Raw genomic sequence first — 15,498 nt, forward strand, 5'->3', positions numbered from 1 at the left:
TTCTCATAGTTCACCTCCCATTATGACAACATGGCTGCTGCACATCTAAGCCTGGGTCCATATACTGGTGTAAAGAAAGAAAGGACAAAAGGCCTAAGAAGCACACTTGTTTCGTCTGACCCTTTCAAAATTTTCCCAGAAGTCTCACCTGGCAACTTCTGCTTAAATCTCACTGTCTGGAATTGGGTCACTTTTGCATTTCTAGCTGCAAGAGTCTGGGAAAGTAGATACCTTTGACTATGCACAGTCACCCCAAACAAAAAAGGGTATTTTTTAGTCAGGAAGGATAAGGGAAATGGATAATGAATAGAAAACTACTAGAGTATGTAACATAAAGGATGCTGTGGGTAAGTAATGAAAGGCTATAGTTTTTAGGGTGAGACATATCTGAATTCAAATTCTGGCTCTGACGCTTTTGGGGAAAAACACTTCACTTTCTCAGGCCTATATTTTCTTTATAAATGGAGACATTATGGAGAAATTAGGCAATAAGGTTGTACTGAAGTTAAATGAAGATAACTGTGAAACAATAAGGTCCCTATAATGTTCACTTTGTACCACTGCTTTAGGATCTGTAACATGAGGGTTGCTTATCCTGCCTGGACCAAGTTATACTTTGACTTCCTTTACCTTCAATGACACAGAATACCCAGGACATGAAGGCACAGTAACTGGTTAAACAGATTTTATTAATCTTTAACCCCTCTTAGAAATAATACCCAAATGATACTTAGACATTGTTCACACTGTTTTTAACCTTTTACTCAAAGGAGAGGGACTTCAGTGGGCCAACAATCCTGGCTTCAATCTGAAGTGTTTCCTTATCACGGAAAAGAGATGACCAGACCTGCTGCCCAGACTTTGTAGGGAATTTACAGCATAGAGAGTGTTGTGAGCATTTTATATCTTTTCTTCGGGCAGAACCTTAGCGGATGATGAAATTTACATCTCCCAGACTAAATTTCATTGAGTCTTAGGGGAAAAAAAGATGAGATTAACAGCTTTTTTGAATTAACAAATTAAGGAGATTCATATAATATTTCAGGATTTCAAACAAGAAATCTGTATATATTAAACAGGCCCTCTCAACCTAAGTTGAGAAACTTAAACTGCAAGGAGATCCAACCAGTCCATCCTAAAGGAGATCAGTCCTGGGTGTTCTTTGTTTGTTTTTTTTTTTAATATAAATTTATTTATTTTAATTGGAGGCTAATTACTTTACAATATTGTATTGGTTTTGCCATACATTGACATGAATCTGCCACGGGTGTACACTTTGGAAGGACTGATGTTGAAGCTGAAACTCCAATACTTTGGCCACCTGATGCAAAGAGCTGACTCATTGGAAACGACCCTGATTCTGGGAAAGATTGAGGGCAGGAGAAGGGGACGACAGAGGATGAGATGGTTGGATGGCATCACTGACTCAATGGACATGGGTTTACGTGGATTCTAGGAGTTGGTGATGGACAGGGAGGCCTGGCGTGCTGCAGTTCATGGGGTCACAAAGATCGGACACGACTGAGCGACTAAACTGAACTCAACCTAAGAAGGTATGTATCAAGGAAATGGCACACAGCTTATGGTCAGCTTTAGAACAGTGATTATGCCATTGGTATTTCTTACTTTCTTAAGGAAGAAAAATCATTACATTGTTTTTTGAGAGGTTCATTTCCCTTCTGAAAAAGTTTTCTGAATACCTTATAATATCTATGTTTGGCATGATATTCAGATGAAAATTGTACCCTAATGTATTTTTATTTCAATATTTTAATTGACAAAGTAATACATGATTCAGTTTTTCAGTTCAGTTGCTCAGTCATGTCTTACTCTTTATGACCCCATGAACTGCAGCGTGCCAAGCCTCCCTGTCCATCACCAACTCCTGGAGTTCACCCAAACCCATATCCATTGAGTCGGTGATGCCATCCAACCATCTTATCCTCTGCTGTCCCCTTCTCCTCCTGCTCTCAATCTTTCCCAGAATCAGGGTCTTTTCCAATGAGTCAGCTCTTTACATCAGGTGGCCAAAGTACTGGAGTTTCAGCTTCAGCATCAGTCCTTCCAATGAATATTCAGGACTGATTTACTTTAGGATGGACTGGTTGGATCTCCTTGCAGTCCAAGGGACTCTCAAGACTCTTCTCCAAAAACGCAGTTCAAAAGCATCAATTCTTCAGCACCCAGCTTTCTTTATAGTCCAACTCTCACATCCATACATGACTACTGGAAAAACCATAGCCTTGACTAGATGGACCTTTGTTGGCAAAGTAATGTCTGCTTTTCAATATGCTGTCTAGGTTTGTCATAACTTTCCTTCCAAGGAGTAAGCATCTTTTAATTTCATGGCTGCAATCACCATCTGCAGTGATTTTGGAGCCCAGAAAAATGAAGTCAGATACTGATTCTACTGTTTCCCCATCTATTTGCCATGAAGTGATGGGACCAGATGCCATGATCTTCATTTTCTGAATGTCGAGCTTTAAGCCAAATATTCCACTTTCCTCTTTCACCTTTATCAAGAGGCTCTTTAGTTCTTCTTCACTTTCTGCCATAAGGGTGGTGTCATCTGCATATCTGAGGTGATTGATATTTCTCCCGGCAATCTTGATTCCAGCCGTGCTTCCTCCAGCCCAGCATTTCTCATGATGTACTCCTACATATAAGTTAAATAAGCAGGGTGACAATATATAGCCTTGACATACTCCTTTTCCTATTTGGGACCAGTCTGTTGTTCCATGTCCAGTTCTAACTGTTGCTTCCTGACCTGCATATAGGTTTCTCAAGAGGCAGGTCAGGTGGTCTGGTATTCCCATCTCTTGAAGAATTTTCCACAGTTTATTGTGATCCACACAGTCAAAGGCTTTGACATAGTCCATAAAGCAGAAATAGATGTTTTTCTGGAACTCTCTTGCTTTTTCCATGATCCAGCAGATGTTGGCAATTTGATCTCTGGTTCCTCTGCCTTTTCTAAAGCCAGCTTGAACATCTGGAAGTTCATAGTTCATTTACTGCTGCAGCCTGTCTTGGAGAATTTTGAGCATTACTTTACTAGTGTGTGAGATGAGTGCAATTATGTGGTAGTTTGAGCATTCTTTGGCACTGCCTTTCTTTGGGATTGGAGTGAAAACTGACCTTTTCTTTTCCTTTTTTTTTTTGAGTTTTTACATGTGTCCATTTATTGATTGCTGGGAATAGAGCTTATTGAGAATACACTGACATGCATTCGAGGGGAGAAATTAACCAAACCTGAAAGGAAGCCGTTCAATAAGCCTGAGAGTTAATAAGGTAGGAGAGACACAGTATGTAGGGTGACATCAACAACCACGGAGGGCTGTCCTTAAGATGCCAGCTGCAAACGCTTTGGGAACTTCTCTGTTCTGAATTACTGTGGAACTACCAGGAGAGAGAGATCACCCTGCCTCTTTATGTCGTATATACCACATATATCATTAAATAATTTTAAATTATGATCTGAGACATTCCAGTAATTTAATCTCTCTGTCCTTTTAAGTGTAACTGGAATTCTTTTAATTTCTATCACTTTATCGTATCAATAAGTTCAACATCTTAGGGAAAAATTGACAATATGCTGTAAAAATCTGCTAATATTAGAACAAAGCATAAATCAGCAGATATAGGAATGATATGACTACAGTTTTTTGCATCCATTGTGAATCTTTCCTAAATCTCATAGCTGCTTATAACTCTAAAGCATACAAATTGGTGTGGAGGAATTTGTAAAAATGGAATTGCCTTAAACAGTTCGAAGTGACAGTAAGTTTTTTTGCACATCAGTGAACAGCTTTCTTTCTTGCATTAGTTTAAAACTGACCTTTTCTAGTCCTGTGGCCACTGCTGAGTTTTCCAAATTTGCTGGCATATTGAGTGCAGCACTTTCACAGCATCATCTTTCAGGATTTGAAATAGCTCAACTGGAATTTCATCACCTCCATTAGCTTTGTTTGTAATGATGTTTTCTAAGACCCATTTGACTTCACATTCCAGGATGTCTGGCTCTAGGTGAGTGATCACACCATCATGATTATCTGGGTTGTGAAGATCTTTTTTGAACAGTTCTTCTGTGTATTCTTGCCACCTCTTCTTAATATCTTCTGCTTCTGTTAGGTCCATACCATTTCTGTCCTTTATCGAGCCTATCTTTGCATGAAATGTTCCCTTGGTATCTCTAATTTTCTTGAAGAGATCTCTAGTCTTTCCCATTCTATTGTTTTCCTCTGTTTCTTTGCATTGATCACTGAGGAAGGCTTTCTTATCTCTCCTTGCTATTCCTTGGAACTCTGCATTCAAATGGGTATATCTTTCCTTTCCTCCTTTACTTTTCGCTTCCCTTCTTTCCACAGCTATTTGTAAGGCCTCCTCAGACAGCCATTTTGCTTTTTTGCATTTGTTTTTCTTGGGAATGGTCTTGATTCCTATCTCCTGTACAATGTCTAAATTTAATACAATGTATAAATTGTACTAAATAATACATGATTTATTTAGGTAAATTTAAAAACAATGATAATAGAAATAAAAAATATAATTATATTTAATTCTATCTTCTGCATATTCTTCAAACTTTATATATACATATACATTAAAAATTTGCTTTATACTTCGCATACTATTTTTTAACATTTTAATAATCAATATGATATTCCTTTTACATGGAATACAACTTCATACAACTATAGGAAACAGCTGCATGTATTCTTTATATCAGTATATAATAATTATTTAACCATCTCTTCCTGTAGAAAACAGTATTTTTTTTCCCTGTTTTGGGATTTTTTTTTCCTATTTTCAATTTACGTGCTGTGATGTAGATCTTTGTAACTGAAACTAAATGGACAATGGAATTATTTTCTGAAACTTAAATTTCTGAGTTGAAAAATATGAATGTAATTTGAAGTATTGCTACTGCAGATTTTCCACCAAAAAATCAGAACAGTTTATACAACCATTAGCAGTATATGAGTGCTCATTTCCATAAATTCTTGCCAATACAAGATATTTTCATTAAAAGCATACTACAGTGTTTGTATGTGTGTGTGTGTTTGTGGTGTGGTGGGGGTACTTCTTCTGAACTCTTTACTAGATACAGTTTTCCCAGTTGTGATGGTATATTCAAAATCACACAGGCAAGGACAGTGGATGGGTAAGATAGGAACTGCCTTCTGTGAACCGGTTTCTTCCATGTGACAACTGAAATGGAAAAATGCTGCTTTTCTCCAAGAATGATGATGTCCTTTATATTTTTATACCACTTACATTTTCCCTTCTCTTAGTTTCTTTCTCCATATCATGAAGAATTTGAGTTAGAGAAACAACAAACTGGCGTATTACATAAAACTCTAAAATAGGTTAAGTATCTGAAACTTAAAGAAGATTCAGTGACAGAGAGACTCAATATAGACAAACACAGACTTTTGAATGCGTTGTGTAAACACCAATAGTCCAAAAATAAAATGGAAAAGGAACTGCTTTTTTTTGCACCAATGACACAAAAAATGATCTAGGGACAACTTGGGAACAAGGTGACCATGAGTGGAGAGCAAAAAACTGCTGTTAAAGAAACAGTCACGAGCCTTAGTTTTATAAATAGGAACACAGAAATAAAGGAAACTAAAGCTCTTGAGTCAATGAGAAAGCTTAGGTCCAATTTTAGATTCTACAACTTTAGAGAAACAGAATTACACTAGGCACCATTCCTTGAATTTTTATTTGTTCCAGGAACTTTGCATTCATCAATACACATAATTTAGTAATCACAACAATCCTTTGAGGTGCATGGTATGACCCCCATTCTGCACAGGAGGAAAGAAGTCTAAAGAAAATACTTAAGGCTATCTCCTCATCTGGGATCCAGGATTCAAACCAGGTTGGTCTGTCTCCAAGGCTCATCCTCTCATTCACTCAGCTACAAATCATACCTGAAAACAGGATGAGGCAAAGGGACAAAGGTGGACCAATCCTATTGCATAGAGATGGCAGTCACTTTTGCTTAATCTTCTTCAACTTGGATGCTATGACTTTACCTGCCCAAAGTGGGATACTTAGAGGTGGTATTGTGAAATTGCTGATAAAAATGATTCTCTTCTGTTTGCTCTGACTGCCTTGTCTCAGGCACATACTTCACTGACCTAGCATATAAATTCCCTTGGGTACTTCTAAGGCAGGTGATGACTCATTCACCTCTGACTGACCAGACCCATAATGCTGACTGCAGGTGTGTGAATGGAGCAGGAAAATATAACACCTTCTACGTGTTAAGTGGGAGAACCAAATAAATTAAAAGGTTGCCAGGAAAAGTTAAAAGAATAGGGCTTGTTTCTTTGGGAGGATAGAAAGCTGAATTGTGGCTTCCAGAAAGACTTTTTAAAAAAAGAAGAAAAAGAATTCAAACAAGCTGATATCTGTGTCTTCTGAGAGTGAAGGAGATATAAATTTAGATTTTGTTGTACAGGATTTAGATCACAAAGAAAATTTTCCTGATAGTAATGATTATTGGATATTGGCAGTAGGTTTCTTGAAGGTGCTGTGAAATCAATTTTCACCATCATAGTTCTTTTAAAAATGGGATGTTTTCTTATTTGTCCAAGATGTCACAATTCAGTTCAGTTTAGTTCAGTCATTCAGCCATGTTCGACTCTTTGTGACCCCATGAACTGCAGCACGCCAGGCCTCCCTGTCCATCACCAGCTCCCAGAGTTCACTCAAACTCATGTCCATTGAGTCAGTGATGCCATCCAGCCATCTCATCCTCTGTCGTCCCCTTCTCCTCCTGCCCCCAATCCCTCCTAGCAGGAGGCAGAATAATAAGTTTTCAGGACCTTGGATAGGGACTGGCCCATAACCCAAGGGATGTATCATCAACCAGGGGCTTCCTGGGCTTCTCAGTGATAGAGAATCCATCTGCTAATGCAGGAGACAGGGTTTGATACCTGGCTCGGGAATATCCCCTGGAAAAGGAAATGACAACCCTCTCCAGTATTCTTGACTGGGAAATCGTATGGACAGAGGAGCATGATGGCCTGTAGTCCATGGGGTTGCAGAGTCAGACATGAATTAGAATAAATAGCAACACAATAATAGTTCTGAGGACTAAGCAACAACACAACATAACACAACATTCTAAGACTACCACAGAATACCAAGGCAGGAATGTAAGCATGAAGTAAGACAGAGACTAAGGGAGTCTAGTGCATAAGACTGGAGAAGGCAATGGCACCCCACTCCAGTACTCTTGCCTGGAAAATCCCATGGATGGAGGAGCCTGGTAGGCTGCAGTCCATGGGGTGGCTAAGAGTCGGACACGACTGAGCAACTTCACTTCACTTTTCACTTTCATGTATTGGAGAAGGAAATGGCAACCCACTCCAGTGTTCTTGCCTGGAGAATCCCAGGGATGGGGGAGCCTGGTGGGCTGCCGTCTATGGGGATGCACAGAGTTGGACATGACTGAAGCAACTTAACAGCAGCAGCAGCAGTGCATAAGACTAGTGAATCTTTGAAAATAATACCATTCCTTCTTTAAGGAAAGTGAAGAAATATATACATATTTCCCCTGTATAAATATTTCCCCTCATATAACTGAGTTGTATGTGTGTAGGGATGAGATATTTTGAATGCTGTTGTTTGACCAAGGTCATTTATGAAGATGCAGTAACAGGAATTGGACTTCATTCAAAATAAATGCTGAAATGTTATTATAGCCACCAAAAAGAATTCAGATTGCTTCTTAAATATGTCCTCAATATTTTAAGAGTTGAAGAAAAAACAATCAATATAAAGACCTACTTTTTCCTATGATGATAATTCAATAATTATGAAACCTAAGACAATTTTATTTCATAGCTTGTTAGTAAAAACTTACCTACCAAATCACCACAAATCAATCTTTTGTGAATTAATGTCTGTCAATATGATCTGATAATAATCATATCTGTTGTTGTTGTTCAGTCACTAAGTAATGTCCAACTCTTTGTGACCCCATGGACTGCAGGACACCAATCATATCTAACTTCTTAAAAAATCCCTATAGCTTAAAAAATTAAGGTGTTGTCATTGTTTTTTATGCTTTTGAGATAGTTCTAGTTTTTACCCCTATTTTCAGTACTTTTATTAATTTTGCCTTTGTATAATATGTCCACATCTATTATGTTTAGATACTTTTGTTATTCAACTATAGAGATTTATTTGCAAACCCCATGTTCTCTCTCATTAATCCCCCGCATATTCTATTTAAAGGCTTGTTTTGCAGAATATCTTGATACTTTGCAAATTTACAGAATATTCTTACAGAATTTTTACAGAATATTTACAGAATACTCTCTGTAAATCTTTTTCTCATATAACTAATGTAGAATAAAAATGTTTCAATATATTTCAATTTTATATTTTATGGGCTTTGTCAGATGCCATTCTTCCTTCTCTCTCTTACTCTCTAGGATTTGGGCAACATTATAACAGTGATAAAGTCTGTTATAAAATCTGCTACAACACAGCAACATATAGCACATTTCCATGTTGCACTCTGGTAGTGGTATGCCAGATGCTTTACTTGAGATCTGCTGTACAGAGTGTCATTCTATAAACCAAGAACCTTCTGTTCCAATGAAACTTCTCTACTCATTGTCTCTAAAAGTACCTTTTGTGGATTCTCATTCACTTTTACTTACCCTGAAAGCCAGTCCCTTGCTTACATTCTTCAAGAACTCAGTTTCATTCCTACTTTTCCCAAGAGGTATTCTCTGATCATCTCTGCTTTCTCATTCAGAAATTTAGAATTGTGGTATTTTGCATATCATGTGTAGCATATTCAGCTTAGTACTGTTGCTGTATTTTGTGTGCTTGTGTCATGACTTCATAGCTGTATGATAAGTCTGTGTAGGAAGCAGTATAAAATGGTGGTTTTGAGTGAGAGCTTCTGTGTTAGATGTTGAATCCTACCTTCACTGTTTGATCTTAGGCAAAGTATATAACTTCTAAGAGCTTCCACATTCCCATCTGAGCTATAACTTTTATATGGAGTGCTTCTGATGAAAAAATAAAATGCTTAGGTATTTAGCACAGTGCCAGATACATAGGAAATAGTCATCAAATTGAAGGTAAAGCCAACGTCCAATAATTCTGGGCAACTCTTCAAAGTGCAGAGCCTAGGGACTTTTTTCAAGTTGAGAGCTCAATAAACTATTTGAATGAAAATATGCAGCTCCTTACCAGACTTGAGTATTAACACTTCAATTCAGTTCAGTCACTCGTCACATCCGACTCTTTGCAACCCCATGGACTGCAGCATGCCAGGCTTCCTTGTCCATCACCAACTCCCGGAGCTTGCTCAAACTCATGTCCCTCGAGTTGGTGATGCCATCCAACCATCTCATCCTCTGTCGTCCCCTTCTCTTCCTGCCCTCAATCTTTCCCAGCATCAGGGTCTTTTCCAATGAGTCAGTTCTTCACATCAGGTGGCCAAAGTATTGGAGCTTCAGCTTCAGCATCAGTCCTTCCAATGAATATTCAGGACTGATTTCCTTTGGGATTCTTTGGTATTAAAACTTATATAGCACTTTTAAGAGTTTTATTATGTCAGTTCTTTATATATTCAAAACTCCTTCTGAGCCTCAGAGAAAAGTATCTTTAAAAATTTCTCACTACCAGGAAAGGCAAAAGGAGATCTGGGTGGTCAGATGGAAAGGGGAAGGGAGACAGAAGGCAGGTTCTGTGCTAAGTAATTTATTTTCAGGCTGGCATCATTTGACCGTGACCTGGGAGGCAGGCAAAGAGTACATGTCTTTTAGTTTTCTTTCTATCTGTGGAAAAATCTGTTTCTATTTTAAGATCCAGAATAAAAGCATGTTCTTTTCCCCCAGATTTTTGAGGTGTAATTGACAAACAAAATAGCTTATGTTTAAGGTGTGCAATGTGGTAGTTTGATATACATATACTTTGTGAAATAATTACTACAGTCAAGTTGATTCACACATCCATTACCTCGCATAGTTACTTCTCTTGTTTTTTTCTGAGAACATTTAAGAAACTCTCAGCAAATTTGAAGTATGCAATACATATTATTAGCTATAGATTATTATTATTAGAATATATATATGTCACTAACTGTATAGTCACCATACTGTACATTAGATCCTCAGAACTTACTCATACTTGAAATTTTCCATTCTTGACCAACATCTCCCCAGTTTCTCCATTCCCTTACTTCTGGTAACCACTGTTCTACTCTTGCTCTATGAGCTTGACTTTTTTAGATTTCACGTATAAGAGAGATCATACAGTATTTGTCTTTTTATGTCTGGCTTATTTCACTTAACCTAATGTCCTCTAAGTTCACCAATGTTATTGCAAGTGGTGGCCTTTGTTGTTGTTGTTCAGTCACTAAGTTGTGTCCGAATCTTTGTGACCCCATGAACTACAGCATGCCAGGCTTCCCTGTCCTTTACTGTCTCCCAGAGTATGTGCAAACTCATGTCCATTGAGTCTGTGATGCCATCCAAACATCCAGCCATCACTCCCTTCTCCTCCTTCCCTCAATCTTTCCCAGCATCAGGATCTTTTCCCGTGAGTTGGATCTTTGTATCAGGTGGCCAAAGGATTTGAACCTCAGCTTCAGCATCAGTCTTTCCAACAAATATTCAAGGTTGATTTCCTTTAGGATTGACTGGTTTGATCTCCTTGCAGTCCAAGGGACTCTCAGGTGTCTTTTCCAGCACCACAGTTTGAAAGCATCAATTGTTCTGTGCTCAGCCTTCTTTATGGTCCAACTCTCACTTTCATACATGACTACTGGAAAAATCACAACTTTGACTATAACGGCCTTACCTTCATTTTTAATGACAAATATTTCATTTTGTGGCTAATATTCCATTTTTATGGCTAATTTTCTATGAAAAATATTCCACTCCATGTGTATGTAACATATTATTACATTGTCTTTATCCATTCATTCATCCATCAATGGACACTTAGCCTATTTCCATATCTTGGCTATTTGTGATACTTATTTCATTTCCTTTGTTTATACCCCTAGTAGAGGAATTAGTTCCCTGGTGGCTCGGATGGTAAATAATCTGCCTGCAATGTGGGAGACCTGTGTTTGATCCATGGGTTGGCAAGATCCCCTGGAGAAGGGAATGGCTACCCACTCTAGTATTCTGGCCTGGAGAATTCCATGGACAGAGGAGCCTAGCAGGCTATAATCCATGGGGTTGCAAAGAGTTGGACACGACTGAGCAACTTTCACTTTCAGAGTGATTTCTGGATCATATAGTAGTTTCATTTTAAAATTATGGAGAACTTCATATTGTTTTCCATAATGGCTGTACCAATTTACATCCCTTCCAACAATGGTGACTCAAATGGTAAAAAGTCTGCAATGCAGGAGACCCAGGTTCAATCCCTGGATCGGGAAGATCCCAAGAAGAGCATGGCAACCCACTCCAGTGTTCTTTCCTGGAGAATTCCATGGACAGAGGAGCCTGGCGGGCTACAGTCCATATGGTCACAAGGAGCCAGACATGACTGAAGCGACTTAGTATGCGTGCACAACAGTGTCCAAGGATTCCTTTTTCTCCATACCCTCGCCAACAAGAGGCACTTTCTTTAGGCAGCTTTTCCTGATTCCCAACCTACAGCATCTCTATTAAATATTTACATTCATGTTTGTCATGTCATTTCTACTAAATAAAAGTACTGCAATGTGATTCTAAGTTTCCCAGAGGTGATTTTCTTCCTCTTTTGTATAGTATTTGTATATAGTACTATCATCAATGTAACAAGTACACATGAGGTAATATTTATGAATGTGATATTTAAAATATAAAGATTTATAAATGTGAAAGTTATTATTCTTGTTCTTATATTAGAATTACCTTCATAGAAATACTGGAGAAGGCAATGGCAACCCACTCCAGTACTCTTACCTGAAAATTCCCATGGACGGAGGAGCCTGGTAGGCTGAAGTCCATGGGGTTGTGAAAAGTCAGACACGATGGAGCAAATTTACTTTCACTTTTCACTTTCATGCATTGGAGAAGGATATGGCAACCCACTCCAGCATTCTTGCCTGGAGAATCCCAGGGATGGAGGAGCCTGGTAAGCTGCCATCTATGGGGTTGCACAGAATCAGACATGACTGAAGTGACTTAGCAGTAGCAGCAGCATAGAAATATGCTAGTTTGGAGTTTCAGCCTTCATAAGAGAAATTAGCAGTTTAAATATGATCTATCACATTATATTCCGCTCTCAATCAATTGGTATAAGGAATAACTACCCTCCAAATAAGAAAATATGAATAAAGAAATTGAAACAAGTATGTCATAGAAGCATTTAAACTATGCCGACATTTAAAAAAAATTATAAAAGCATACATGTTTAATTGCTTGTTGCTATTAAGTTGGTCAATGAGAATTCTTTCAAACTGTCCAAAAAATAAAAGAGATACAAGCAGTGACTTAGGAATAAGGCAGACTGTTCCAATTCTAACACAAAGAAGCTTCATGCCCATTGGTGAGCCATTTTACTTGGCCCAATTTCCTTGCTGTAGCCTGAAGGGTTTGGATAGAGTATGTCTAAAGCCTTTACTAGACTGAAAACCAAGAATTTTCTTATTTGAATGCATAGAATATTCTTGCTCATTTAGTCTGCTTGTGTTTTGATAAAAGAGTAAAACCATTTTCTGTGATCGGAGTCCAAAGATAGACCCTAGCAATTGAGTTGCTTCCCTTGTAACACCATCTTATGATGCCTTTTTAGTGCCTTTGGCTGAAAGAGTTGGCTGGTGATGTCTATGTACCTCATAGATTTCTGAACCTGCCTTTATTGTGAGTAAGTGGCATCTGACTTCCTTCCTTGCACTCTCTGCTGCAGACAGATGAGCCATTCACTTGCCAGCTGCAGTCTTCCCCTTATTATCAGTCAGTGCCTCTTGTCTGAGCCATGATATGCTTCCAAAGTCCAGGGAGCTGAGGATTTTGTCATGTGTTCAATCTTCCATTTGGACTTCACTGGACTGTATGAGGCCACTGAAGGTAGTTAAAAAAAGAGGCAAAAACTTTAATTTGGTAATTTAGTATTATGGAACAGGAAACAAGAACGTTTTCTTTTTAAAAAGACAGGATAATCTTATAGATTTCAACAATGTCCATGAAAATTTTATAGATATTGAGATTTCAATAGTAAGTTCTTAATGGATAGTATCATTGTTTTAAAGTTCTTTTACTTAACTCTTGCTATATTTTGTGCAATAAATGATATGTGATATTTACCTTGAAAAAATTTGAAAGCTAATGCCAAACTGTCCACTAAAATTTGAACTACTCTTACCAAAAGTGAATGTATTTGTGCCTTGCCAATAATGAATATCATGAATCTTTGAAATTCTGACAATCTGGTAAATAAATAGTATCATGAAAAAATAGCATCTTGTTTTAACTGTACTATCTTCATAATTACTGAGATTCAGTGATTTTTTTCATATACTACTACCCACTTTTACTTATTTTGTTTTCATTGCTTATTTATAATTTTTGCCTCTTTATCTACTGGGTTGTTACAACAAATGTAGTTTTACTGTGCATTTAGTGTCTAGAATTATTCTAAATACTAAGACTACATCATTGAATAAATGAATTATGACTTATTCAGAACAAGATGTTCTCATGGAACTAGGGGGAAGAGAAAACTAAATAAGAAAAAATTTCAGGTAATGTACAAAAATTAGAAAAATCAAGGGATATTATCAGTATTAACTGGCAGGTTACTTTGAGCTGAGTACAAAATAAAATATGAGGTTGAAAAAATTGCTGGAGATGGAATGGTAAAATATATGTGCTCTAATGATGAGGACAAAAACAGAGACTGGGATGCTTGATATCCACATTCAGAGATATTAGAAACACTTGTGAATACAAGGTTAAACGTGTGAACATGAAAGTAGCTGAGTTACAGGAAATATCACTGGATAGAGGAGGTTGAGAAAATGTGAGGATATGATATTGGATCATTTACATGGGTATCAAAATCCCTAAACTTGGAGACAGGAGTGGAGGTACAGAGGAGGTGGGGGCTAAATTCATCCATGAAATAGAGAGGTGGGGAACAGACATGATATGATACTTGTCTTTTGTGGCATTTTTGTTATTTATTTGTTTCTGCACTAGGTCTTCATTGTTGTGCACAGGCTTTCTCTAGTTACGACGAGCGTGGGCTACACTCTAGTTGCGGAGCCTGGGCTTCTCATTGCAGTGGCTTCTCCTGTGAAGCAGGAGCTCAAGGCTTGTGGGCTTCAGTAGTTGTGGTGCAGGAGCTTAGTTGTCCGGGGGCATGTGGAATCTTCTGAAATCAGGGATCAAACCTGTGTCCCCTGCATTGGCAGGCAGGTCCTTAACCACTGGACCACCAGGGAAGAAGTCCTGATACTTGTTTTATTTCATTGATTTCTATTTCTTACTTTTAAAGTGTATTTTATTATAATAATATTGAAATCAAAGCATAAGACCAAATCTCCCATAATTCTTCCACTTTATCAGAGGATATTGATAAAGTGAAAGAATTTTATGATTGAGCCCTGTAGCAGCTTTGATTGAGCCCTGTAGCAGGTTTTTATCTGTGTATTCCAGCCTGGCCAGGTGCTCCATTTGCTTGGCTTACTCACTCTTCATGGAAATGTGGCAGGACTTGCTATCAGCTTGAATGTCTGCTCTTAACCTGGCAGCCAGATGAAGCAAGTCCTCAACTGAACATGTCTCATTGTGCAGGCTGACCTCCTATCCCTGTGTGCTGACCTCTCCCATATCGCTAAAATCTGGGACAGCCACTAGTGATGATGGCTGTAAAACAGGACAGCATCTTTTATGTCTCAAAACCATTTTCACTGTGGACACCCAAGTTACTAATTTTCTATTTCTTTCAGAGTTGATAGTTTGATTACATTTGATTATTTTCTTTACTCCATCCAGATCTTCCTTCAGTCCCAGTTATATTTTCAAACTACTTGGCAAGTCTGTTCTCTCTGTTCTCTGGGACTAATGAGTCTTTGTTCTAGCTTGTGAGTGCTGTCCTTGTCAGGTTGTCTTGAACATCTGCTGATTGTTTCTGGACAGGGAATTATGGGGAGAGCGGAATGGATGCTTTCAAAGAGCTGGCCGCCCAGGAAGGCCTCTGCATCGCCCACTCAGACAAAATCTACAGCAACGCTGGGGAGAAGAGCTTTGACCGACTCCTGCGCAAGCTCCGAGAGCGGCTTCCCAAGGCCAGAGTGGTGGTGTGCTTCTGCGAAGGGATGACAGTCCGGGGCCTCCTGAGCGCCATGCGGCGCCTTGGCGTCGTGGGCGAGTTCTCACTCATCGGAAGGTAAATTTCTATCTCTTTCTCCCTCTCTTTCTCTCTCTCTCTCACACACACACACACACAACTTGCTCTCATTGAACTAGACTCCCTGACTCCAAAACAGTGAGATGTGCTTTGGTCCTGAATCTCACT

At 38.5% G+C, this 15,498-nt stretch overlaps 1 protein-coding gene across 2 annotated transcripts in view; it reads left to right on the plus strand.

Moving 5' to 3' along the window:
- GRM1 (glutamate metabotropic receptor 1) overlaps positions 1-15,498 on the plus strand; it is a 431,554-nt gene that overhangs the window by 140,430 nt on the left and 275,626 nt on the right. For both annotated transcript variants that reach the window (XM_055535886.1, XM_055535887.1), the window contains exon 2: positions 15,120-15,369. In XM_055535886.1, the coding sequence (XP_055391861.1) occupies positions 15,120-15,369 (250 nt within the window). The remainder of the gene's footprint in view (positions 1-15,119; positions 15,370-15,498) is intronic.

This window comes from Bubalus kerabau, chromosome 9 (genome assembly GCF_029407905.1).
Source record: "Bubalus kerabau isolate K-KA32 ecotype Philippines breed swamp buffalo chromosome 9, PCC_UOA_SB_1v2, whole genome shotgun sequence".
NCBI classification, from domain to species: Eukaryota; Metazoa; Chordata; class Mammalia; order Artiodactyla; family Bovidae; genus Bubalus; species Bubalus kerabau.